This window comes from Miniopterus schreibersii (genome assembly GCF_964146895.1).
Source record: "Miniopterus schreibersii genome assembly, chromosome: 1".
Taxonomy (NCBI): Eukaryota; Metazoa; Chordata; class Mammalia; order Chiroptera; family Miniopteridae; genus Miniopterus; species Miniopterus schreibersii.
In genome coordinates, this window is record NC_138101.1 from 180709247 (window position 1) to 180735591 (window position 26345).

Consider the following 26345-nt stretch of genomic DNA (forward strand, 5'->3'; position numbering starts at 1 on the left):
TCCACCTATGACAATGGTAGAAGTTCCTCACTTTCTTTGGGGATACAAACGTCCATTAATATCTGTTAAACATTTCTGCCTGGATGTCCTGCCATTGTTTCCACAGACTCATATGTCAGTTTCGTCACTCCCCAAGGACCTGCCTGGCATCCTTGGGAAGCACCTTCTAACACACCAGCCCACTCCCCCTGCCCACTCCCTCCCTGAATCCCTTCAGTGCTCACTGTCCACTCAATGAAATACTGCCTGGCAATGAGTTACCTCCTTGTGTAATACCAGCCTTATCTTTCCAACTATATTAGAGACCGAGGAAAAGGAAAAGACGGAAGAAACATTCATGAAGCACATGCCACATGCATCTTCCCCACTCCACAGCTGAGGAAACATAGGCTCCCAGCCCAGGTGATTTTCTTTAAAATCCCAGATAACAAGCAGAAGAACCACAATTTGACCTCAGCCTTCTTGCTCCAAAGCCAGTGTCATTCTTCTTCCCCAGGTCTCTTTAACCTGGGTGGCAATGACCTTGTACCTGCTTCCCTCTATCTCCACCATGACTTCAAATGAGAGAAATCAAAGGCTGTGCCACCAGGCTCTTTGACCTCACAATTCTGTTTCTAGGAAATAATAAAAGCATTATACAAAGATATAGCTGCAATATTATTTTTAATAGTGAACAAATTTTAAACTATCTAAACACCCACAAGTGGAACAGTGAGCAAACTGTGGCACTCAGTACTTTAGAGCACTAAAATGTCATCATAAAAATATCTTTATTGCCCAGCTGGTGTGGCTCAGTTGGTTGAGCATTGTCTCAGGCACTAGGAGGTTGCTGGTTCGATTCCCAATCAGGGCACAATGCCCGGGTTTTGGGCTTGATCCCCAATAGGGGGCTTGCAGGCTGATTGATGTTTCTCTCTCATTGATGTTTCTATCTCTTTCCCTCTCCCTTCCTCTCTCTGAAATCAATAAAAACATATGTTTTAAAAATCTTTATTGACATGGGAAGATGTTCTTCATGTATTTGAATGGGGCGGGGAGAGATTTAAATATGATCATATATTTTGTGCGCGTGCATGTGTGTGTGTAGACAAAGACAGAGAATCCTAAAATAGTATACAACAAAACAAAATATAAGTCATCTCTGAGGAGTAAGATTATGGATGATTTTTATTTTTCCCTTTCTGCTTATCTGTAATTTCTGATTTTTCTGCAATAAACATACACTATTTCTATAAAAAAATTTTCAATTTAAAGAACCTCTACAAATGTTAATATCTACACATGACCCTGTTCTTGGTCACCCACATCTTAACAGGAATTATTTGTCACAAAGTCTGCATCAAGTAACAGCTTGTGCTGAGAACAAGGTTCTCACTGGATGAGACAATAATTCAAGGGTGTGCGCTACAGCCCAGAAGAGGAAACCTGGGTTTGGTGGCCAATGGGCAAGATTCCTGAGAATGCTAGAGGGGTGTGGCCAGTGGGAGGGGGAAGGCAGGCAGTGGGAGCAAAGGAAAAAGAGAAAAGAGAATATCAAAGAGAAACTTCAGCCTCTCTCCAGCCCTGCCTCTGGCCAGCCCTGCTGGGATTACTCTGCAACCTGTGTCCATGATATGATGGCATTTAAATATTTAAACAGACCCAGCTTTGCTATAACAAATGCACTCAATCTCCAGGGATCAATCCCATGCCACAGGCCCTGCTCCACAAATCAAGTTTCTGGGGCACAGAGCCTTTCCCACCCCAACCCCCACACCCCATGCAAGGAACTGCAAGATAATAGCTGTGACAACTGAGTGATGAGCCCAGCTTCCCTTCAGTGACAAGGGCAGCCAGCCTGAAGGCCGCAGTTATTGGCTTTTCCACTGCAGCTTGAAGCTAAAAGCACATGAGTCTTAGAGAATGTGGAGCCTTAATGCCCTCAAAAAATTTTTAATAAGACTGCAATAGTCATCTGATTCTCCCTGTGCACTCAGGTATGGGGAAAACGAGAGGAATTTTAAGGAGGTTGCAGTCAAGCAGATTTTCTGGGGCTGCCCCATGCACCAGTCCACCCATCCTGCAGCTCCTCTGGGCCTGTGCATGGCAGAGATTCTGTGATATCCCACAGTCTGACATCTTGTCTCCTGGGCGAAGGGCCTCATTGTTAAGCCACTGCCTGGGAAGAAAGGAGCCCAGTGTGGGGAAGGAATGTTGATCTGGGAGATCAGAGACTCAAGAAAGGAGCCACCCTCACTAACAAGTGAGGAAAGTGGTACCATAGCCATTGAGGGTGGAACCAGGACCAGGCCCTGGATTCTTTGCCTTTTTCCCCATACCCTTCCTCCCTCTAGTAAGCCACAGCCAAAAAGAGCAGGAAAAGGGACCCCAGACCCTACTCTGACACTGCCCCAACTGGACATAGTTACACTCCACTGGGTTTCTAGAAGGGAGGTAATGCTGAAGAGGTCACAGTTTCAGTCACAGGCTAAACACATATAATTAAAACTTCATGTCTGCGGGGTAAGGGTGGTAGAGAAGGTTCTTACTGATATGGAGGTTGAGTTAAGAGGACTCACTCCCAATATGTAAACCGGGCAAGACTCAGAGATGAGTCACACTCCCAGCCTTTGTCATTAATCCACCCAAATGCCTCAGTTTAGGGGGTAGGGAGGTGGGGGGAGAATTTAAAAGGCTCAAAATTCACTTCAATCATAATTACTACATGACTCCAGCTTGCCAGTGTGACATCAAGAAGCCATCTGTCAACAGTGGAGCAGGCTTCACCTCATAAACAAGGTGGCAGGGAAAACCAAACTCCAGGTAGAAGGGCATATTTCATCCACAGTTTGTAAGGAGATGTCCTGGGGTATGTCAGCTCTAGACTTGGAGAAACTAGCATTCCTATCCCAGCTTTAGCACTAACCAGCTGTGTGACCTTGGACAAGTCCCTTCACCTCTCTGAGCCTCAATTTTTTCACAGAAAAGTGAGGTCAACTATCGCTACCTTTCAAGGTTAGTGTGAGGATTTACAGAAACAATGTATGTAAAATGCTTAGCACAGTGCTCTGCACACTGTAAGTGCCCATTAGCAGGAGTTACCACCATGATCAGAAAAAACTGGCTACAAAAGATTAAGTGCTAGAGAGGATGTGGAGAAACTGGAAAACTTGTACACCATTGGTGGGAATGCAAACCAGTGAGACTGCAACGGAAAACAGTATGGAAGTTCCTCAAAAACTTAAAACAGAACTACAATTTGATCCAGCAAGCCCACTTGTGGGTATTTATCCAAAAGAATTGAAATCAAGATCTCAAAGAGATCTTAGCACTCCTATGTTCACTGCAGCTCTATTCACAAGAACCAGATGTGGAAACAACCTAATGTCCACCAACAGATGAATGAAAAAAGAAAATAGGGTATATACATACAATGGAATTCTATTGATCCTTTAAAAAGTGTACGTTCTTCAATATGTAACAACATGCATGAACCCTGAGGACGTTATACTAACTAAAATAACCAGTCACAGAAGAAACAAATACTGCCTGATTCCACAATTCCGAGGTATCTTGAAAAGTCAAATCCATAGCATTAAAGAGTGTACGAGCATAAAGTCTACATCGAGCAAGATGAGTACGCTCTAGAGATCTGCTACACAACACTGCACCTACAGTCAACAATACATGTTGCACACTTAAAAATTTGTTAAATGTTAAATGTTAAAATTCAATTTAACATTTAAATGTAAAATGTTCCATAGTAAAATTAATTTCTTTTAAAAATATCTTAAGGAGAGAAAAAAACTTCACAAATCATTTCCACTGTGCCAGCAAAAGGGCAAATGTCTGCTTTGCTCCTCCCTAAATGGCTAAGGCTTAGAGACAAAATGTTCTTCCTCTCCCCAAATCTCACCCCATCACTACTGTCTTCTTTCTTATGATGCTCCTTGAACAAAGAAAATGGAAATGCAGTCTCTCATCAGGAATCTGCCCCAAGGATGCTAACAGAAAATTCAGGGGCAGGCGCAGTTAGGAAGAGATGAGGCAAACTCTTGAAATGATTTTTAAAACATCCCGGTAGCCCAAACCCAAGGATTCCTTTCATATGTCTATCTCCTGTTATCATACCACATATAAAAGGGGACTAATGATACTACTAGGATTTAGAGCTATTAAGTAAATTAATGTCAAGTGCTGGATTGCTGAGTTTTATACGGGACTGCTGAGTTTTATATCAGTGCTGAAAGAACTGGAAAGATTCTAAAGAGACCAACTAAAACAGTGATACAAGCCGGTGGCACTCTGCCTAGAGAATTCCTGGAGACTCTAGAACTTCCAGATGCAAAAAGCAGGGAATAAAAAAAGGGCTGAGTAGTCTGCCAGAAACCTTCGAATTTGAATGAAATAGACCAGTCATTCTGAAAAGTCAGTATTCATGAGTCTCCCCTCAGGAGCTCTTGAACAATGCAGGTTCCTGGGCCTGCTCCCAGGGGTTCTGATGCAAGAGGTCTGGTGTGAAGCCCAGAATCTATATTTTAATAAACATCCAGGTTATCTCTGTGCCAGTGGTCCAAATTCATACCTTGGCAAGCATGACAGCCTTTCCCACAAAGTTATATACAGTTGCATTGTTTGTGGGTAATGAGCACTTCTCCTTCAGCAAGAGATTGAAAGGGAAGAAACAGAACTTTAATCCTTACACTTGGTAAACTTTAAGGATAATTAATAGAGACTGGTTACTTGCTAGAAAATGAAGTATTCATCTACACACACCATAGATTGGGTAAAATATAAATTATTTTCAGATGATTTAATATTTCTCTGAGATGAAATAAATCCAATGGCTGAGTGAAAGGCAATAGGCAAACTATCTATCACCTGAAGTTAACAGCTAAAATAATATTTCAACCACCCATCTTGAAAGGGAAGCTTGGACCAAGAACGTAACAGGACACCTATATTTCTAAATATAAACCAGGAAGGGTTAAATACAATCACATCTGAAAAATAGCTACTGCTACTCCACATAAACCCGGAAAGAGGTGGTGGGGTCCAAGGTTGCCTAATATTTTCATAAATAACTGGAAAGATGGAATGGGGATTATGCAAATCAAACCACAAATGATACAAAAATGGCAGCGATCACCAATCTGTGGAGAATAAAATTTAACTACTGGGAAATGTCTTTAAATTTGCCTTTATTGAATCCTGTATATTGAAGTCACATATTAGTATATGTCTTTATTGAGACTCAATAGGACCAAATGCAGAGTGATTTATGGACAAAGAAATAATCAAATGCATAAGTAGAAAAGAGCGCACACATAGAGAGGCATTAGCTACTTCTGACCATGTGGGAAGTCACTGAGATGGGGCACAGTGCAATGGGGTAGTCAGATACTTCTAGACTCTATAGATGTAAGTGGTGTTTAGAAGTGATGTGTAAAATATACAAGAAAATGTGGCTTTCAGCCAAATGGCCTTGGTGCTACTTCCAATGGGAGTGCTGGAAAGAAATTCAGAGCAGGCTGTCGCAGAGGTTATGGGACGTACCCTAGGTAAACCAAGAATACAGGGAGATGTTAAGAGTGCCTCCAGAATAGACAAAATGCTCAATGTACCTGTTTGATGGGAAAAGATGCACAAAAGATAAGGGAGCCTAAAGAAAAGAAAATTTTCAGTTCCTATTAAGGAGAAACAATCATTCAAAGCACTATGGAAGAAAGGTCAGCTAATGGTAACACCATCCCTGGGGACATTCAAGGAGGTGACCAGACACCTCTCTACTTAGGATGCATTAGAGATTATTAAAAGCATTCCTTGCTGAGTATGGGGGTGCGGGGTGGGACTTGTGACCTCTCCAAAGGTCATTTCTATCCCAAAGGATCACATGTCTGAAGGGCACCAGATAAAAATAAAGTCTATTAATCACTGAGCTGCCACACAATTTCCTAAGAGAGCCAGAAAGAGAAGGGCAATCCAGGGTGGACCTTGCTCCCCCAAGAGAGGAAAAGGAAAGCAGTGCCTGTGCAGGCAGAGCCAAGAAATCAGACGTGGAGACTTCCAGAAAGCCAACACCTGGCCTGTGATCAGGCCTCCAAGTACAACAGCATAAACAGGAGGAAAAGACCCTGTGGGGAGGGGAACAGGGAAAGCAATGGCACTGAGGGCCCCTAAACAAAGCCACCAGAGCTGGGGAGAGGGTGTCATGCAAGCCCTTTGTGCAGAAAGAGGGAACCAGGCAAGGGAGGGACACCTGCAAAGGGCACCTTGCGGAGGCAGATGTCAAAGGAGTGAGAAGAACTGAGGCGGGTGAAGGAGGACACACGGAGTGTCTGGAAATACGGGGCATCAACATTGGCCAAGAATCCAATGAGAGGCGTAGAGATAGAGCAAAAAGTAATTCCACTGTCTATGGTAGCAGAAAAATTACATAATAAAAACAAAGTTTTTAAAAAGAGGAATCAAGAGGCAAAGCCCCAGTTCCAGAGTAGTGGCTGGCATTCTTGATAGCTGAGCTCTCCAGCCACACCATTGGAAAGCCTGTTCTGTGGGGGTCTGACGGACCTTTCCCAGCCCAGAGCCAGTCTCCCCAGGGCCAGCATGCTTGGGCTTTGATGAACCCCACTCAGGAGTAAGACCCAGTCCAAAGCAGGTACCTCCTAGTACAGCAAGAGAGACCAGAATCAGACCCCATGCCCGGCAATCTCCTCATCCCAAAACGGAATTGCTTTGGGATGGAGATGTTACCTGCAGTTTTCTCATGAATGTTATCTGCAAGCTGTGCTAGGAAGCCAAGTGGATTAACCAAAGAACTGACATGCAAATATGCATAACCCACAGACATAGACAATAGTGCGGTGAAGGCCTCATGGGGTAGGAGGGAGGGGGGTCAGTGGAGGGGGCAAAGGGGGACATCTATAATACTTTCAACAATAAAGAGAAATTTTTTTTAAAAAAAGCTAAGTGGAGTCATGGAGTTTGAGGTCTTCTAACAAAATGTTCAAACTGTCACCCCACAAGGCACAGAACAACTTTTTGAAATTAAGAGACAGTGAAGGGGGGGGGGGAATGGCACCACGCCAAAGTACTTCCTGAGCCCCCTCTTCCCAGTTCTCTCCCTGCTTTCCGAGAATGCAGCCACTGGCAAGATGGACGGACGCCGGAAGGGACCACGTACCAGGGCCCTGCCTCAGCCACTTCGCTGCAGTTCTCAGGCAGCCCCTTCTGTCCTGAGGCAGAGCGGCATCCTCAGAGAAAGCTGGGAAGGGAGGATGGTCAGGGCGTGAGCTTGTGAGGGCTGCCCTTGCCGTGGAATGAGCAGATGGCGCCCAATACAGTGAGAAGATAACTAGGGCAAGGATTTTAAACCCACCATCCAATGCTCTGGTGGCCGAGGAAGACAAAGCCTTCCAGTTGACAACAAAGCCTCCAAAAGGAGGTTTCTGGTCCACCCACCGCCACTGTTCCCAGCACTCTCCCTGGCCTTCCCCCTCCCCCAGCCCTGTCTGCAGACCCTAAACCCAGGAGCCAGGCAGCCACTTGTCCAAAAGATGTTTCTGAATCAAGCAATAAAGGCTGGAGATGGATCGAGGGCCATTTACTAACTAAGTCATCATCAGAGAAAGATTCATAACTTGCCCTTTGTGGGACAGGAGAAAGAGAAAGAAAGAAAATTAAAGGGAAACAAATGAAAAGCCACAGGAACTAAGTGCTTTTGTTGGAGGATTTTGAGTTATGCTTTTGTTTGTAACTCTCTGAACTAGAGAGAGAAATAGGGGGTGAACCTTAAGGAGACAGCGTGAATGAGACAGAGCAGGAGTAAAGCCACAAAGAAGGCAACTTCCAGAGAGAGGAACACGGCATCCAAGACAGGGAGGCTTCCCGCTTGCTCTCCTCACGCAGAAACATGGGGGCAAGAGGGAGCAAGAGGAGGTGGTGACTGTGGTGAAGTGCAGGCATGCGAGCTGGGGTGCAGGCCCCAGAGGAGGAACCAACAAGCCTGAAGCTGGGGGCTGACAGCCAGGGAAGTACCAGAAACAGTGGGGCTACGGGCAGGGGCAGGAGAAGGAAGGCAGCATGGCCTGTACTTACTGTCACAGACGTAAGGTTTGTCGTGGTCTTCCTGAGAGGCGGGGTCATGCCTTCTCCTGCCTCCTGCAGAGCCACGGGCCTGAGGAGACATTGGGGTATCACGATGCTTGTTATTCTGATCATCACTACAGTTTCTGAGTACTCTGTGAGGCCGAGTGCTTCACCTACATCTCCTCATTCAACTTTCATCACCTTTGTACCAATACCAACCCATTTTACAGGCCAGGAAACTGAGACCCAGAGAAGTTAGATAACTTGCCCCAAATTGCTCAGCTACTCACAACTCCCAGAGGGAGATACTACTGTTAACTCCACTTAGCAGATCAGGAGACTGAGGCAATTAGAGAGGGTAAGTAGCTTGCCTGAGGTCACTCAGCTGAGTGCAGAGCCAGGAAATTAACTCAGGACAGTCTCACTGCAAAACCTCTACTGACCACATTTCCATACTCTACTGTTGCTCGTAGGACCTGTTCAACTCCTTAGCCTTCCAGCTTTGTTGATATTGAATGGAGATGTCAACCTGCTCCCCTCTGCTGAACAGATGATGGGCTTATTGGAGCAAATAGCGTAATTACAATTATCACGCCAAGCTCCTTTGTTCACACTCTGCGGCTCAAGTCTCTCAAGAGCCAGCCAGGCATGGCATCAGGGCACAGGGCATGAGCCCAGGACTGTGAGGAGCTCCCCTCCCTGCTTGGCTAACTCTACAGGGGTGGGCTTTAGCTGAGGCCCCTGTGTGGTCTGCCTAGACCCTCCAGCCAATAACAGAAACCTTGGCTGCTCAAGGTCTCCTGATGCTTGACTACTGATACCACCACCCTGTGTACATCTCCAGAAAGGGTCAGCATAGCCTGGGCAGGAGTGAGATGAGAGCTCTACATCCAGGGCTAGACGAGACTAGCTAGAGAGGTAGCAGGCAGCACTGCAGCCCCAGGACAGTAGCTGCAAGAATGCAGCAAGGGTTATTTTTAAACCTTTGGAAGTCCCACACTGGTCACGTGTGTAGCAAGCACCCTAGCCTCCTCAGGGTCATTCTCTGGTAATGAGTAGCAGTAAACTCCCAACTCAGGAAAGGGCCTACTGGGGCCTTTGGGGGCAGAGAGAAAGGCACAGCAGATGAGAAATAAAATGGCAGCAACCTGGGGTGTGGGGAAAATGGCGCAGTCCCAGGGGCCTGGCCTGGAAAAGTAGCCCTGGGGACTTCAGTGTCAGAAGGCCAGAGATGTTTGCTTGTGTGTGCATGCCCTCTCTCTCTCTCTCTCTCTCACACACACAAACACACACACTTCACAATCAACACCACCTGGCAAGTTACCACCTCCTCAGCTTGTCTCCACAACAAATTACAAAATTCCACCTCCCTCTTTTCCTCCCTTCCACTGCTCTTTCCCTCCCTCTGCCTCCCAGCCCCTCACCCCTATACACATGACAGCCAGCGGGCCCCCTCCACTCGCCCTCATTACTCAGAGTTGACCCAGAGAGGGAGCTGGGAGGTGCACTGGCAGTCACCCTGAGGCACTGACAGGCTTCCCTGCCTGCCCATGACACCAAGGGTGGTCACCCTCAGCTGCCCTTGCCCTCCCCACACATACACCCTCAGTGAAGCCAGGGACAGCTTGACGTGTGCAGCCCGCAGCCCTGTCACAGTCGCCTGGGAGCAGGTGAAAGCAAGTCAGGCAGAATGACAGAGGCAACAGCAGACTCAGGGAAGGGGCTCTGAGAGACTAAAAATACCTCCAGGGACAGGAGGAGCTCTGTGGAATTGGAGGCACAGAGCTCCAGCCAGCGGGAAGGGGAGAGCCCTGCTGGGAGCCAGGGTTTCATTTCATTCTGCAGGACTGCCAGCCAGGTGACTCCAGGCTCCCACACTCTCCCTGCCCCTCAGTTTCCTCAACTGCAAAAGAAGGGTCATGCCTGTAGGACACTGAAAGGACAAATCAGGGATTCTTGCTGTGGCAGTAGCCCCCTTATAGTCTCCTGGAATCTCTCAAGCTTGGAAATTCAGAATCCTACTCATCTTGCTCAAATGTCACCTCCTCAGGGGAGCCCTCCCTGACCAACTTCTGTCTACTCATGCTCTCTCCATCATTCTTTCCCCCCACCCTGCCTTCCATTTCACCCCAGCACTTAACATTGTCTGGCATCATATTGCACATGTGTTGGTGTACTTGACTCTTCTGTCACCCCCACGTGAGGGTGGAGCACATGTCTATTTGGGCCACAGCTATCCTTGGATCCTGACACAGGGCCAGCCATTCAAGAAGCACTCAATAAGCATTTGCTGAATAAATGGGTGAATCAATCAGTGGGTGAGTCAGTGAGTCAATCATCTTTAGTTTTTCCCTTTCATCCTCTATATCCAAATGCTATTGTTTCTTCCTTCAAAGGCCATCTTAGGCTTTCCATTTCCCTTCTATTCCACATTTTATTCCAGGAGCTCATTAACTGACCCCTGAACTGCTCAAAGAACCCACATACTGGGGTTCTACCTCTTCATTACCCTACCCATCCATCCTGTAAGACTCCTAGACCAATTAGACAAAAGGACTGAAGGACAGGAACCCATGGTCATTCATTCACTGCCATCTAAAACCCACTGACACATCCAATGGTGACCTAGTGCCAATCCCCCTAGGTTCACCTCGAGCTCATGCTATGTCCATACCTGTATTTTTAATGATCCCTGTCATGGATCAGCCTCTCTGCCCATCCCCATCTGATCCATGCTTTAGCCCTGCTAACATCCCACTCCCCCAAGAATCTTCTTGCCACATTGATGAGTAAGAACAGCATGAACTTTAAAGTCAGACACAGGTTTAAACACCAACCATCTGTCTTTGGACAAGTTACTCCTCCTAAGCTTTACGTTCTTAACTGTAAAATGGGCATAGCAACACCTCCACTGCAGGGTTGTTGAGAAAGAACTAAGATGTGTGAAACCACAGGGGACAGTGCTACATCTACAGGAAGTGCTCAACAAGTTATTTCCCTTCTTTGCCCAAGTTGATCTCTCTCTTTCGTCTGAATTCTTACTGCATTTGGTTAGTGCATGGTCAGAAGCCTGCTGCTTTCTAATTGTATCATGGCTATTACTATTTTCTCCTCAATTTAATTCCAGCATCCTTGAGAGCAAAGATGCATTTCATACTTTATTATGCATCCCCAACACTTAGTACTATGCTGGACACATAGCATCCAAAGCTCTTTCACATATATTAGTTCAATTAATTCCTACAATACCCTATGAGTTAGAGCAAATATTATTCCCATTTGGCTCTTGATGAAACAGGTCCAGGAAGGGTTCATAACTTCTCCATAGTCACAGAGCCAGTAAAAGAAGCAGGACCAAGGTTTCTGCCTCTGCTATAGAAAACTTTGAAGCTGACTACCCAAAAGAAACCAGTTCTCCCTCTCTGAGAACTGCCCACCCCACTCTACTCCATCTCCCGTTCACACACTGGTAGGCCATGACAGCCAAGACTGTACCACATGGCCCTGCTCCCCTTGGCCAGAATTGATTGGCTGGCTGGCTCAGGAGTGGACACTTGACCTAACCTGGACAAATCAGATTCTAGCTCCAAAGAACCTGGAATTGGGAAACAGTGGCCTGAGTTAGTACAGGCCACCTGAACTAGGGACTCATCAGTTAAGGAGCTATGGTGGCCATGTACACAGAGAAGCAGAGAAGGCAGTCTTGAGACAAAAGAATGAAGGAAGGAGAGGTAGAGGCCAGAAGCTTCCTGGGTGCTTTACTCTTTCCCAACCCTAAATCCCTGCCACTCTCTTGCCCTTCCTGAGGTCTGAATCTCCAAAGATTGCTCAAAGTTGGAGCAACAGCCCAGCAGCTTTTCAAATACTTCCCATTTTTGCCTAAGTTGTTGAGTTTCCTGCAATCAAAGACTCTTGACTAGGATGAACTCAATAAGTCAGTTTCTCTGTACCAGTTGGTTGTTCTCACATAGTAATCCAGAGGTCCTGGGGGTCCCTGGGACTCTTTCAGGGATCCCGCAATATCGAAACTATTTCATAATAGTACTAAATCTTATTTGAACTTTTTCACTCTCACAAGTGTATAATAGAGTTTTAGAGGCTACAGGACATGATGTCATCACTCTGTGTGCTTATGTATCCTTAAGTTTAACCTTTTTTCTCTTTTGATAATTATCACTAGTTATAATCTACCATAACAATAGCTTTTGGGGGCCTTCAGTTATTTTTAAGCAAAGAATTCCTGAGAGAAAAAAATTGAGAACCCATTGCTATTTAAAGTGGGGTCTTCACCCGGCCGGGTGTGGCTCAGCCGTTGAGCGTCAACCTGGGATCCAGGCGATTAGGGTTCGATTCCCGGTCAGGGCACATGCCCAGTTGTGGGCTTGATCAATGACTCTCTCATCATTGATGTTTCTGTCTCTCTCTCTCCCTCTCCTTTCCTCTCTCTGAAATCAATAAAGATAAATAAATAAATAAATAAATAAATAAATAAATAAATAAATAATAAAGTGGGGTCCTCAGACCAGCAGCACTGACATCACCCTGGAGCTTGTGAACCAGGCAGGATCTCAGTCCCCACACCCCAGACCTACTGCATCAGAAATGGCAGTTTAATAAGATCACCAGGTGCTTCGTTAAAGTTGGAGAAGCACTGAACTACACCACAATGCATCAATAAATATTTACTGATTGATAATACTCGCATGAATGACTCACAAGAATTTTATGAATTTTAAAGAGCTTGGACTTCTTGGACTAAAGTTACCACAGACACAATCATTCATTGTTGGGTCTGAATTTCTTTTATCCCTCAGGGAATCTCCATTGTCAGAACTCTGAGAGCTATTCCCTTTGGTTGCACCCTCCTAATAATATCTAGCCTTTATTAAGCGCTCAAAATTGGCTGTGTATTATTACTCCAGTTTTAATGATGAAGAAATCGAGGCCCAGAGTACAATTTGGTCAAGGTCACAGTGGTCACATAATTCACTGAAAGTATAATAGTAAGTGTAGAGCTGGGATTTGAACTCATGGTTCAAACAATACAGAGGCTGTTCTTGTAAACACTACCTTAGGCCTGGTTTCCTCAATGAGCACACAAACACCTGGGGGACTTAGTAAAGTGCAGGCTCCACTTGAGCCCCTCTAGGGTGAAATGTGGGGTCCTGCATGTCTAACAATCTCCCAGGTGATACTGATGCTGCAGTCCAGAGAACATGCGCTCAGATGCATGGCCTTCAGCTGCCTTTCAGTCCTGACAACAGAAATGGATATGACTCTTCTCCAGAAGCCAGCAGCAGCTTGAACAAACCACTTTAAAGGATGGATTAATTGAGCAGCCTCATACACTTATTCCAGCCCAGGCAGGCTCACTACATTCCTGTGGGTCCTCCCATGTCTCCCACCATGGGTGACAGGTCCGCAATGTCACTGCACAATGTAGAGCCATTCAACTGCCCGTTGGCCAACATGAGGTGGGTCCGGAGCTGGTCTAGACCCCATCCAGCCCCCTTGCTATGTTCAGGCTTTCTCTCAGCTCCCACAAAGCTGAAATATGACTTTTCTTTTTCCATCATTTAATCATTCATTCAAAAAAGTGGGACTGGGCTACATATGACCCAGTGGAAAAAACATGGACCTGTGTTCAAATCCTGACTTCTTCCTTACTAGGTTGGATAGCCTTGAGCAAGTAACTTAACCTCTGTGGAAATAACACCAACTTATGGGAATGAAAGAAGCAGCAATGGCCAATAGAAATACAATGCAAACCACACGTGTCATCTTAAATTTTCCTGTACATACATTTAAAAAAAAAAAAAAGCATGTAAAAAGAGAAACAGGAGCAATTAATTTTAATAACATATTTTACTTAACCCAATATAGCCAAAATATCATTTCAATATGTAATCAATACAAAAATATGAAGATGTTCTGCATTCTTTTCATACTATGTCTTCGAAATCTGGTGCCTATTTTACATTTGCATAACATTTCCATTTGAACTAGCAACCCTGTAAGTGCTCAGTAGCTGCGCAGCCAGGACAGTGGGCAGTGGGCAGTGGGCAGTGGGTGAGTATGAAGTGCAGTCATCACTCTCCGCATGTCAGCTCTTACTGTAAAGAGCTCATCACGGTGCCTGGTGTACAGTAAGTACACAGTAAGTAAAAAGGGCTGTTGCTGCTAACCACTGCCTCTGATGTTCATACAAAGACCCCCTCCTCCTACTTAATAACTGCGAATTCAATTATTCGTGTTTAGGTCGGGAATGGAGATGTGAAGACCATTCTCCTTCCACAATCTACTTGCTAAGTTTGGTTTGGGAAGGAAGCAGGCCTGGAAGTGACACACAGCTCTTGAAGTTCACCAAAAGCCCAGAAATTCTATATTCTAAAGCCTCCCTTAATGATAGAATTAGATATTCATCATTCTGTAACTTCCAATGAACTCAAGGGTCTAAGCAAGTTCATCAATGGCTGCTAAAACAATTAGGTGATCCCTAGCCAGTTTGACTCAGTGGTTAGGGTGTCGGCCCTCAGACTGAAGGATACTGGGTTTGATTCCAGCCAAGGGCATGTACTTCAGTTGCAAGCTTAATCCCCAGCCCTGGATAGGGTGCATATGGGAGGCAACCAATCGATGTGTCTCTCTCACATCAATGCTTCTCTCTTTCTCTCTCCCTTCCACTCTCTCTGAAAAGCAATGGAAAAAATATCCTCGGGTGAGGATTAAAAAAACCCAAAAAAAGCAATTAGGTGAAAACTCAATGGGGAACTTAGTAAGAAGAGCTCAGGCTGAAGCACCCAAATCCACACATCAATTTAACCACCACCAGAAGAACAACTGGACAGCGTATGCCTCCTGATGTGACACAGTAAGTCTCAAACATCACACCTAGAAAAGATTCTTGCTCCACCAAAAAAATATTTATACACACACAAATATCCTGAATTTAATCAAGTCTCTAATCAAACTGCCAGTTTCAGGAAGTAAAGGCCAGAGGAACACTTTAAATACCATCATTCAACCAAATTTAGAATGAGAAATTCCTTAAGACCAACCACCCAACTTTGTCATGATCAAGCTCTCCAGGCTCCGCCCCAGACCTCCTAAATCAGAACTTCTGGGATTGGGTCCTGGGAACCTGCATTCTGATAGGCTTTCCTGGTGTTTCTGTTGTATACGAAGGCATGAGAACCACAGGGGTAGACAGGTATGCCATAATTATCACTAGATCCAAACATAGGGGGCACCCAGGACTAGGCTCTTGTCCATGAAAATGTATGGGTCCTGCCTAGAGCCTGAAGGAGCCATACAGGACTAAGAGAATTAATTCTCTAGATGAAAAGCAGCAGTTTACACCCAGAGGTCCCTCTCCACCTGGTTACTGTCAGGTACCCTTGCAGACCCCTGAAATTGACCATGAAAAGCCCCTTTGGGCTTGAACATGAAGACTCTGGAGGACCAACCTAAATACCTGAGACCACCACCCTGGTTTGGTTCCCTCCCTTCAAGAGCCATTCTCATATTTTTATTCCTTCCACCACAGATTTCCCCTTGTTTCTGGTGTTTTCTTGCCACATTCCATGACCACCAGCCTCCAAAGCCCAGGCCATACTGCTTGGGAAACATCAGCTGTGGTCCTCCTCTCTGTCTAATAAAGCACACCACAAAGTAGGTATCCTGACCCTGTCATTCTGCGGCAGTCCCAGGGACAGGAAACTTTCAGCCTTCTTTTATGACCAAGTAACGAGGACAACTGTCACATTTTCCTTGTTCTCCACCCTCACACTGATCTCAGCCCCAACCTTCCCCAGACCCTCAGCATCCCCTCCCCTCGGGGCACCTCTGCCTCTTCTCCAGCTGTAAACTCTTGCGGCTACCACCTGGGATCAGAGCCCTCAAGGTTTTCCTGAGTGTTCTGCAGTAAGACCATGGGCATGCTCTCCAGCTGCATCGGGACTCTGAATGGGGGCGAGCGTTTTGCGTGGCCTCAGCCTCAGCCTCCCTGATCTCTCGCTCCTCATGGAGTCGTAGCTTACCCGTCCTCTGGTCCTGTTCTTTCGCTTAGGAATATCCTCTTCTAAATCCTCTTCCTCATTTCCTTCTTCCACATTTTCATCATTTTCCAAAACCCTCTGAAATGACAAGAAAATGAAGAGAGGGGTTAAAAAATAAAATACAAAGGAGAAAACCGTCAGGGTAATTTGGGAGGGTGTTCTGTTTTGTTTAAACAAAGTGAAGGCGTTGCCATTGCTTGAGAACCAGGGCTTCCGAAATGCTGCCCAGAGTTTGAGCCCTGGGCAACAGCAACTCTCTCTCAAACCCCTGGGCCCTGTCCAGCCCAGTCTCCCCCAAACACCAACCTTTTACAACTCTTCCTGAGTTGTAACCAAGAAGGGTTTTCTACAAGAAAATACTCTGGTAGGGGCAATTTTCTATGTGGACCCAAGATGTTTTGTCAAACTTACTTTCTTTAATGTAATTTTCCTTTTGTTCCTAAATATGAAAATAGGTTTCTCCTTTCCCTGCCATGCTGGAACCTTGCCCTGTTTGATGAAAACAAGTAACTTCCTGTTCATATGACCAGAATTTGACATTAACGTGTTGTTCATAACCACCCAGTTATTTTTTAAGGAAAAATTGATTTTTTTAAATTACAGAACGTTACTTATAATGGAGCTTAAAGATCATAAATTTAATTCTCTCAAACAGGTCTGTCATTGTAGAAAAGAGTCCCATTTCTATTTTGCAGGTGAATAAACTGAGGATGGCCCTGGCCGGGAAGCTCCTGTGTACCAAAAGTTTGAAGGTTCGATCCACTGTCAGGGTGCATATAAAAGGCAACCAATCGATGTTTCTCTCACATCAATGTTTCTATCTCTCTCCCCCCCCCTCTAAAATCAACAAAAAACATGTCCCCGGGTAAGGATTAAAAATCAATTAATTAGTTAAATAAAAAATAAACAGGCTGAAAACAGGTTTGACTGTTCAATATCATACAGCAAATCCATGACCAAAGCAAGGTCAGGTTCATCAGCCCAGAATTTCCCATCTGTTTCTCAGCCCGGTGTCTAAAGATCCCAAGGTGTATTATGGCATGTCCCTCCTGTGGGGACCTGAACACTTCACGCTGTTTGAGGGAGGTCAGGAAAGGTATATATCTCTAGGTTTAAGGGAAAGATGAGACATTGTAGCAGAGGACCCAGTCCCCAGAGTGGGAGTGGGATAAGGGAGTGGGATAAAGAGCATGGAGCTCACTAGACTCCATGTCAGAGGCTCTGGGGGTTTCTTTATGGGTTCATGGTATGACCTTGGGTGAGTCATCCTTTCTTCATGCCACTTTTCCTAATTATAAAACAGAATTTCATTCACTCATTCAACCAACAAACATTGTCTAGTGCTGACTACATAGCAGGTGTTGTGCTAGACAAGCCAGAAAATGGCTACAGTCCTGGCTCCAAACAGATTTTGAAAGTCTAGTGAAGATTTAAACAACTTATATGATGATATAATTACAACTGCTATAAAAAACAGTGACAAGTAAGTTCGAGCAGCTACTAGAGGGTGTTAGAAGGAAATTTAACTAATCTGAGGGTCAGGTAAGGCTTACCTGAGAAAGTGACCTAAGAAAGTTGAGCTATAAAGGAGAGAAAGACTAGCCTTGGAATGGGGACAGGGAGAAGGAAGAGAGGGAAGTACTCTAGGCAGAGGGAACAGCATGAGCAAACTCCCTGAGGCAGGGAGAGAAACATGACTTGCCCAGGAGCAGAAAAAAGGCCAATGTGATCAGAGCTCAGTGGCTCAGGAAGAGACTGGCATAAGATGAGGCTAGCAAAGTGAGTGGGCAGTGTTACACAGGATAACAGCATCCACTCTGTGGTGATGATGTGACAATCACACAGCAATATACAAGCTTAAAAAGCAGCACATACCACACCAATATCTGGTATCACCGTCACTGTTCAAGTGGCCTCCTGGACAATGCCTTTGGCCTGTCCTCAAAGCAGGAAGCCAAGGAGTTAAGTTACCAGAGACCTGCTCCTTCTCCCACCACCCCCTCCATCAGAGAATTCTGTTCCAGTCACAGGGGTCAGGATACTAATTACCAAATCTTCCAAAACAACTCAAAACAAGTATAGTAAATTCTTCTATGGCTTCTCTACTAGGTTTACCTGGGAAGCCATGAGCTAACAGCACTTAAGAGTCTCTGGGCCAACTTCAGCCATCTAACAGAGGATTGTCTGCTGGACATGACCTGTGGCCTACAGCTGGGAGATGCTGGTGCAGGTCCAGAGCAAGCCTCCTAGCCCCCCGCATCCTGGCTTCTTGAAAGAAAGTGGAAACGTGAGCAAAAGCCAAGCAAGACAAGGACTAGTCAAATGCTCTGCAGCCTTCGGTAGAAAAAATGTAGTTATTATGACTCTTGTTATTGTTCATATAGCCATCTTGCAAACTTTCTGGGTCTCAAAGTCATTTCATCATCGTAAGTTCTAAGTGCCTCAAATTTAAAGGTCATTGCCTCTAGCACCTTGGCACAATTCTGACTCCTCTCATTTTTTATTATGAAGATGTTTATTACCTGCGATGCAGACTCCAGGTTGGAAATTGAAAGACTGGTGAAGGCAGCTGAGCTAGTCCCCAGAAGTGCCACACGCCTCAATATCTAGAAGTAAACTGACTTCTCCCTCAGGCTCCATCCCTCCCTCTTCCCATTGGCTTCCCTGAGTCACTAGAACCTCTTATGTGTGTCCCAGGCCTCAGATGTGACAGCAGCCACCCCAGTGTGTTTGCATTTCCTGCAACAAGGCCCCCATATCAGAAGCCTCTCTACATAACTCCAAAAGAAGCAAGAGTTCTTAACAAACAAAGGTCACATTCAGGGCACAGGAAGAAGAGGGGTATCCTGTATTAGGAGTGAAGGGCAGAGGTGTCCAACTAGAGATGCAGCTGATCCCCAGGAACACACTTGCATTCCCTGTCCAAGGACATTATCTGGAAAATAAACACATGTTAAAATAACTTTCTCCCTGTTACTCTAAACAATCTTTACAGTGATGATAACAATGGCTTGTGGTTGTGTTTTATTTAAAAAGAAGGCATTCCTTTTTAAAGATTCCATTATCTCTGGCCTGGAACACTGCAGAAATCTCCTGATTTCCCTCCTTCCAATTCTGGCCCTGTATCTACCCTCCCCTCCATGAGGGACCAGGGGGATGTTGATGAAACACAAATTCACTGTCCTGATTAAAATCCTCCATATGGCTTCCTTTGTCATTTCCCATGAAATCAAGAGCCTCTTCCATGTTCTGGGAGGCTGGAGTAGTCTGGCCCCACTCACTCCTCCACCTCCATCCTAGGCCTTCTCTCCCTGGCACTGTGCTCCAGCCACACAAGCCCGATCCTTTCAGCAAACGGGCCCAGACCTACCTTGATGCCCTTGAACAAACTGTTCCTTTGCCCAGAAGACTCTTCCCTAAATCCCTCACACTGCTGGCTCCTTCTCATCCCACAGCACGGAGGTTAAATTCCCTTCTCCCTAAATTCTGTTTCTTCTCTTATCCTGAATCCTCATATTCTGTTCTTTTCATGGCATTCATCCTGAAATGAAACTATTCTATTTGTTTACCCGCTTTCTGTCACACCAGAATATAAGGATGAGCGGAGAGGACTGGTCTCTCCTGGTTTCTCTGTTTCCCTAGAACCTAGCACAGTGCCTGCTCAGAGGAGGCACTTGATAAACTTTGGTTGAATGAATGAATGAATGAAAAATATTAACAAAACTGTCCATTTTACTACATATGTACTTTGCTTTAATAATCAAAGCCAATAAAAACATGTACATTCACTTGGCTTATGGTCCTGGTTTCAGTTTCTAGCACAGTAGATGGTAGTCCCATGCTCTGTACATAGTCGACATTCAGTTTACATTAGGAATGACAGTGATGATGATTCCACAGTGACAACCCATATACTGGACCAGTGCTGCCTGAGAACTCAAACCCATGACAGCTCTAAAGGTAAAGGGCTGCCTGACACTAGAGCATCAAGGCTTCTGGGCAACAGTTCTGTCCCACTCACTGATTCAGGCACATTACACTAAATGAGCAAAAAATACTCTAATGGGCAATACAGTTGTGACAGATGTTGACTTCAAAGATCTGAAAGTCCAAAAACAGATGGTAATATATGAATAACAAAAAAAAAAGTACTAGATTCCCCTAAAAGCCAGAGGCAAGAAGAGACCCTCTGGCTGTGGTGGGATCAAGAAAGGCTTCATGGGGAAGGTGGTATTGGAGCTGAGCCTAAAAGATGGATGGAATTGGTACACATGGAGATGGAAGAAAGGCGCCTCAGATTAAGGACACAGTGGTCACACAGACACAGAGGAAGAAGGCTGAAAAACTGAGGGAGTAAAGGAGTGGGAAATAAGCTCAAAAACCAGGTTAGGAGCAGAGAGAAGCCCAGGAAGGACACACTCATCATTTTGGATTTATTTAGTAGGAAACACAAGTGTTTCAGCTAAGATTTTTAGCAACAGGGTGGCACAGCAGAACTCTGTTTCGGGATGAAAGGTCAGCTAAGAAAGCGGGCAGTGTTGGGGAGGGAGAGAACTAGGGATGGGACTCAGAGGAATCTCTTCACTCAGGCACCCTCTCTAGATAAACATTTATTGTGTGTCTGGCACTGCTTGGGTGCTTGAGATATATTAGTGAGCAAGACAGACAAAGACTCCACTCTTGAGGAGTTTACATTCTATTGGAAGGAAACAGAAAATAAGCAAAGTGCATTAGATAGTGGTAAGAGCTGTGGAGAAAAAGAAAAGCAGAGTAAGAGAATGGTGAGTGCCAGGGGGTAGGCAGGGCCCAGGACATGGCATTATATACAGTGGTCAGGATACAGAGACCTCAGAGAAGAGGACACAGAAGCAAAACCTTGAAGAAGGTGAGGGAGAGCGACAACAGGATGTCTGGGGAGAGGACTCCGTCTGCAGAAGAAACAGCCAAGCAAAGCCCAGAGACAGGGGCATGCCTGGTGTGCTCCAGTAGCAGCACAAAGAGGCCAGGTGCCTGGAGCAGAGTGAGAAAGGGACAGAGAAAGCACAGGTCAGAGAGACGTAAGGGGGCCTTGACTTGCTCTCTGAGAGAACAGGAGCCCTAGCAGGGTTTTGAGCACAGGAACAACAGGATCCGACTTAAATGTTACAAGGCTCCCTCCCAGCCATTAGCGGGGGACGATCTAGAAAGCAATCACAACAGTGCAGACAGGAGACCAGGGTAGCAGCAGTGGATGTGGTGAGGAGCCACACTTGGGATTTGTGTTGCGGCAGAGTCAACAGGATTCCTGATGAATTAGACATTGGGTGCAAGAGAAAGATAGGTGTCGAAGATCACTCCAAGGTGTGCCAGACAAATCAAGGTGACGGCTAATACAGATCCATACTAGGGCAGCAGCTCTGTGAAGTCGAGGAAGGAATAGAACAATAAGCCACGTTGTGACAACTAAATGGAAACGACTTGACCATTCATATGAACAGGGGAATAGCAGAGAAGGTGGCCAGACCCACTGATTCATTCAACATCTTTCTTGAAACCTGACTCTGCTGGGCACGTGCAAGGCCCGAGGATACAGTAGAAAACATGGCAGCAAAATCCCTGACTTGATGGAACTCAGACTGGTAGTACTTACGAAGCAAACCAAACAATGACTGCTACTAATTTAATTATAATGTTAACAAATTAATAAGTAAATATTAAATTGGATGTGAAATTAATAAATATGTAATATATCATGTATATCATAAAATATTAAAATATAACTTTAAATGTAATGTAATCATAATTATATTTCATTATTAATACTATTATTTAACATTTGTATTACAGTATTTAACATTATTACAATCATTATATTCAACAATGGGGATTCAAGACAAATAGATAAGGAATGGTCGGAGCACACCATTATAATCTTGCTTGATGAGAGCCTTACTAGTGTGAGTGGAGGGTGGTGAACACAAGGGCAGGAGCCACCAACCCTGCCTGGAGGGTGACTTCTACACTGGCCTTGAGGGAAGAGTGGGTGGTGCTGTGGAAGAGTGAACTGTATGTATCCAAGGATGGAGTGTGAGGCACGGGGACCGGGAGGAGGCAGGGACTCACTTGGCACCAGTTAGTGAAGACAACACTAAGGTTTTGAGCCTGTACTATGGACTGTTTGCTCCATGGGGGTGAGGATTCCATCTGTTTTGCTCTCCACTGGTCCCCCAGGATGTAGCACCATGCCTGTCACACAGCAGGCCCCCAAGATACATTTTGAGTACATAAATAGGGAGATCAAGGAAAAGAAACAGATTTGAGAGGAACAATGACTTCTGGGAGACATGTCAAAGAAAAGAATTTGCAAGCTTCCTAGCAACAGTGCCACAAGGCAATTTGAGATGCAGCCCTGGCCCTTGCAGAAGACCAGAGCTGGTGCTGGAGCCCACGGTGATGCTCTGGGGCACCCCTCCTCCCCCAGTAGGCACAGAAATACCTGTATCTCCTGGATGCTCTCCTCCTCTCGGGCGTCCACCTTCTTCTCAACCCCCTCGCCTCGGAGCAAGGCTTCCAGCGTGGTGCTCTCTGAGGTGAACCCATCCTTCTTCAGGGGCAGCTCCACTTCTGAAAAACAAGATCAGAAAAGCAAGGTCAGGCCACTGGAAGCAGGAGGGACAGGAAGGGCAGAGAGATGGCCCTTGAGAGCATGCAGGAACCAGAGCTCCTGGGTTGGACTTGAAGCCGCCTGTGCTCTCTCCTTCAAGTGGAACAGGACACTGGAGTGGGTCCAGCTTTTCTGACTCCAGATCATAATCCCAGAGACAGATTCCAGTCCTGCCTGCTCCCTCAGAGATGGCAGAGGGAGAGCAGAAAAGGTGCCAGATGGCCATGGGATCGGATGGCCTGGGTCTCAGTCCACCTTCTGCCACTCTCCAGCAAGGTGCTCAAGGATCCCAGAGCCCGTTTCTGCATCTATAAAGTGAGGATAACAGTGCCAAGCACCCCATATAGCTGTTTTGTGGGGCAAAAATGTGTTCCTTTACATTTAAGTTCTTTGGAAATTCTAAAGCAGTACATCACTGCTGGCCTTATGTCCTATGATTCTCTTCTCCCTCTAGCCCACCTCTTGTTTGGCAACTCCATGACCTCCCCTCTGCCATGCTGGCTGCCTAGCTCCAGTCTGCTCCATGAAAAGCTATTTCAACCTCAGAGAGGTTGTTCTTAACAACTTACCAGGGAAGCAAAGGCCTGTAAAGCCAAGGGAAAAAAAGAGCAAGCACAACTGCCTAACAGGCCCAGATCAGCAGCTGCGAGCTGCAGTGTCTGCACACCAGGGCATTTTTTCTGAAGACATCAGGATTTGATCGGCTACCTGGGGCTTGAGGTCATGGGGCCAACTGAGCAGTGGCAGCTAGAGCCAGCCCTACCCATGAGAGAGACCAGAGAGAAGCTAAGCCCCTTTCTCAATAAGTCCCCCAAACTGCTATCCCAAAGGAGGATTTTGTTGTTGTTGTTGTTTGCATTAAAAATGGAAACCTCGGGTATAAGTGATAATATCTGGATTTACTACAAAATATTCCTTTAACCTCTCCTCTGATTCCATACCTCATGGTCCCCTGACAATTAGATGTGTGGTCACTACCCAGTATCATACAAAATGGGTGCAAGAATATGAGGGAATGGTGCCCTAGAAAACTGTCAGAGAAAAGGAATGGCTCATTTGTACAGGGGATTGAAAGATCAGTGTTGGGACTATTCACAGAGGTGTGGACAAAAGGTAACAACAGGGAATGATGAAGCACCCTAGGGGAGTTAAGAGTGGGGAACCATTGCCACTGCTATTTCTGGAGGGACAGAGGGGGAGTGTCTGCAAGAATCTGGAGGGAGCACCACAGCAGAGCTCCCAGGTAGGATCTGTGGCTTGCAGCAGAGAAGCCCTGCCCCTGCCTCTCTGCTGAGCTCGTGGGTCCAAGAAGGGAGGCATGGGGACACACAGACCAACCTCTCTCTCCCCCTATTCTCATCTTCCTGCCCTGCCCTTCCCTGCCCTCCCACTGGCCAACCTCAACAAGAAGCTAGAGAGCAAGGGATCCTTCTTGATACAGCCCACTGAAGTCAACTTCCTGGAGCCCAGGACAGTGTGGAAAAGGGCGATGAGTGATCTGGGGAGCAAATGGAAATAACCAGAAAGGTCAAGCCCTGCTCCACTGAGCTTAGTTCCAACTCAAATGGAACTCTACCTACCCCTTTCATCGTATCCTCCAAAACCATTCAGGCTCACCAGTCCACAAGGAAGGGGTGCTCAGCATCCCATTAAAACTGAAGAAACACACATCCATGGTGACCAGTCCCAGAAAAAGAAGGTGGGAAGGAGAAACGGTATCTGAAGTACCTTGCAAGACAGGGTCTTTGGGATTTCTCTTACCAAAAAGGCAAGCAGAGGATCCAACTCCATCAGAAGCAATACCACCAAATCAACCACCTCTCGAACTCATCCATCCATCTATTCATTCGACAGATATTTACTGAGCACCTGCCATGTGACAACTGCTGACAGAGGAAGCGAGCCAAGTAAAGACAGTCCTGGTCTTTAGGTAGTTTATATTCTAAAAAGATAGACATTAGCCCGGCCGGGATGGCTCAGCAGTTGAGCATCGACCTATGATCTAGGAGATAGCGGTTTGATTCCCAGTCAGGACACATGCCCGGGTTGCAGGCTCGATCCCCAGTAGAGGGCCGTGCAAGAGGCAGCCAATCAATGACTTTCTCATCATTGATGTTTCTCTCTCCCTCTCCCGCTCCCTCTCCTCTCTCTGAAATCAATAAAGACATATAAAAAATAAAGAGATAGACATTAAACACTAAATCCAAAATAAATATGTAATTACAAATTGTAGTAAGAGCTATGGAGGAAAACAACCAAGTGAAATGTGAAGGAAGAACAAGGAGGGTCTACTTTACATCACAGGACCAGGGGAGCCTATGCAAGTTACAGTAAAGTCGAGTGTCAGAAAAAATCAGCTGTCTGCTTTAATAAGCGCAGGGTGTGCAACCTCAGCGCCTGCTCCAACGACATATTATTCTTCCTCCCAAATCAGAAGAGGCTTCCAAATGTTGAGTCTAAAACAATTAAAGTGTGCCGCCTCATGTCCTATCCTCAGTCAAAAGAGAACAGCTGCTCACCATCCCTCAAACTTACAATAACCATCCATTCGTGTGTGTGTGTGTGTGTGTGTGTGTGTGTGTGTGTGTGTGTAGTTCATGTTTTAGCATCTCGTTAGCCTTCTCAACTCTAAATAAATCCTGTTTCCAGAATTGCACATTTTGAGCAGAAAAAAAAAAAACCTTACAGGTCATCTGCTTTAATCATCTCATTTTATAGTTCAGTCACCTGTCTCAGAGAAGTAACTTCATCGAAAGTAACAGAGTAGGATGAGAAAACAACCAAATGCCCTTTTCTAGATGCCATTAAGATCATGGCAAGAGCCGGCTGGTGTGGCTCAGTGGTTGAGCACTGACCCATGAACCAGGTCACCGGTTTGATACCTGGTCAGGGCACATGCCCAGGTTGTGGGCTCGATCCCCAGCAGGGGATGTGCAGGAGGCAGCCAATCAATGTCTCTCTCATCAAAGTTTCTATCTCTCTATCCCTCCCCTCCCTTCCTCTCTAAAATCATTAAAAACATATTTTTTAAAAAAGGTATGACAAGAACTCCACTTAATGCATCCTTGTTAGTAGTTTGCAGGCCCAGACAGCCCTAATGGGCACTGAGTTTGTTTTCATGCAGGGTGCTTGACACACAGTAAACATTCAAAATGTGGCAGCTGTTATTGCTAATGTATTGCCTAACCTCTACCACCACTCAAGAGCACAGTTATCCCATTTTACAGATGTAGACACTGCAGCTTAGGGAAGTGCAGAACTTCCTTAATATCACACAGCTGGTAAGGAGTAAAGTCCAGCCTGGACCCTAATCTGCCTCCAGAGCCCATTCACCTAATCTCTACATTATACAGACTTAACCTTGCCTCTCTTTGGTCCTTTCTTGAGAAGTCTTTCTCTAACCCTTTGTACATTTTCATTGCATTCTTAGGCTCTCTCCATAGTTTTCATATTTTGAGATACAAGGCAGATCTCTGCTGAGATGGAGGGCAGGTCTGTGCCATGGTTCTGCTCTACCTGAGCATCCCACAGGCTGTTCGCCCTGCTGTAATAGTACTGACCCCATGCAGAATTTTTCG

The 26345-nt window shown here is 45.7% G+C and overlaps 1 protein-coding gene across 3 annotated transcripts in view; it reads right to left on the minus strand.

Moving 5' to 3' along the window:
* DPF3 (double PHD fingers 3) overlaps positions 1-26345 on the minus strand; it is a 245479-nt gene that overhangs the window by 80073 nt on the left and 139061 nt on the right. For all 3 annotated transcript variants that reach the window (XR_013999029.1, XR_013999030.1, XM_081140395.1), the window contains exons 4-6: positions 22600-22727; positions 16107-16202; positions 8077-8155 (exon numbers count right to left, since the gene is read on the minus strand). Coding sequence is in view for 1 of the 3 variants with exons in the window: in XM_081140395.1 (XP_080996521.1) it covers positions 8077-8155; positions 16107-16202; positions 22600-22727 (303 nt within the window). In the remaining 2 variants the exon portion in view is untranslated. The remainder of the gene's footprint in view (positions 1-8076; positions 8156-16106; positions 16203-22599; positions 22728-26345) is intronic.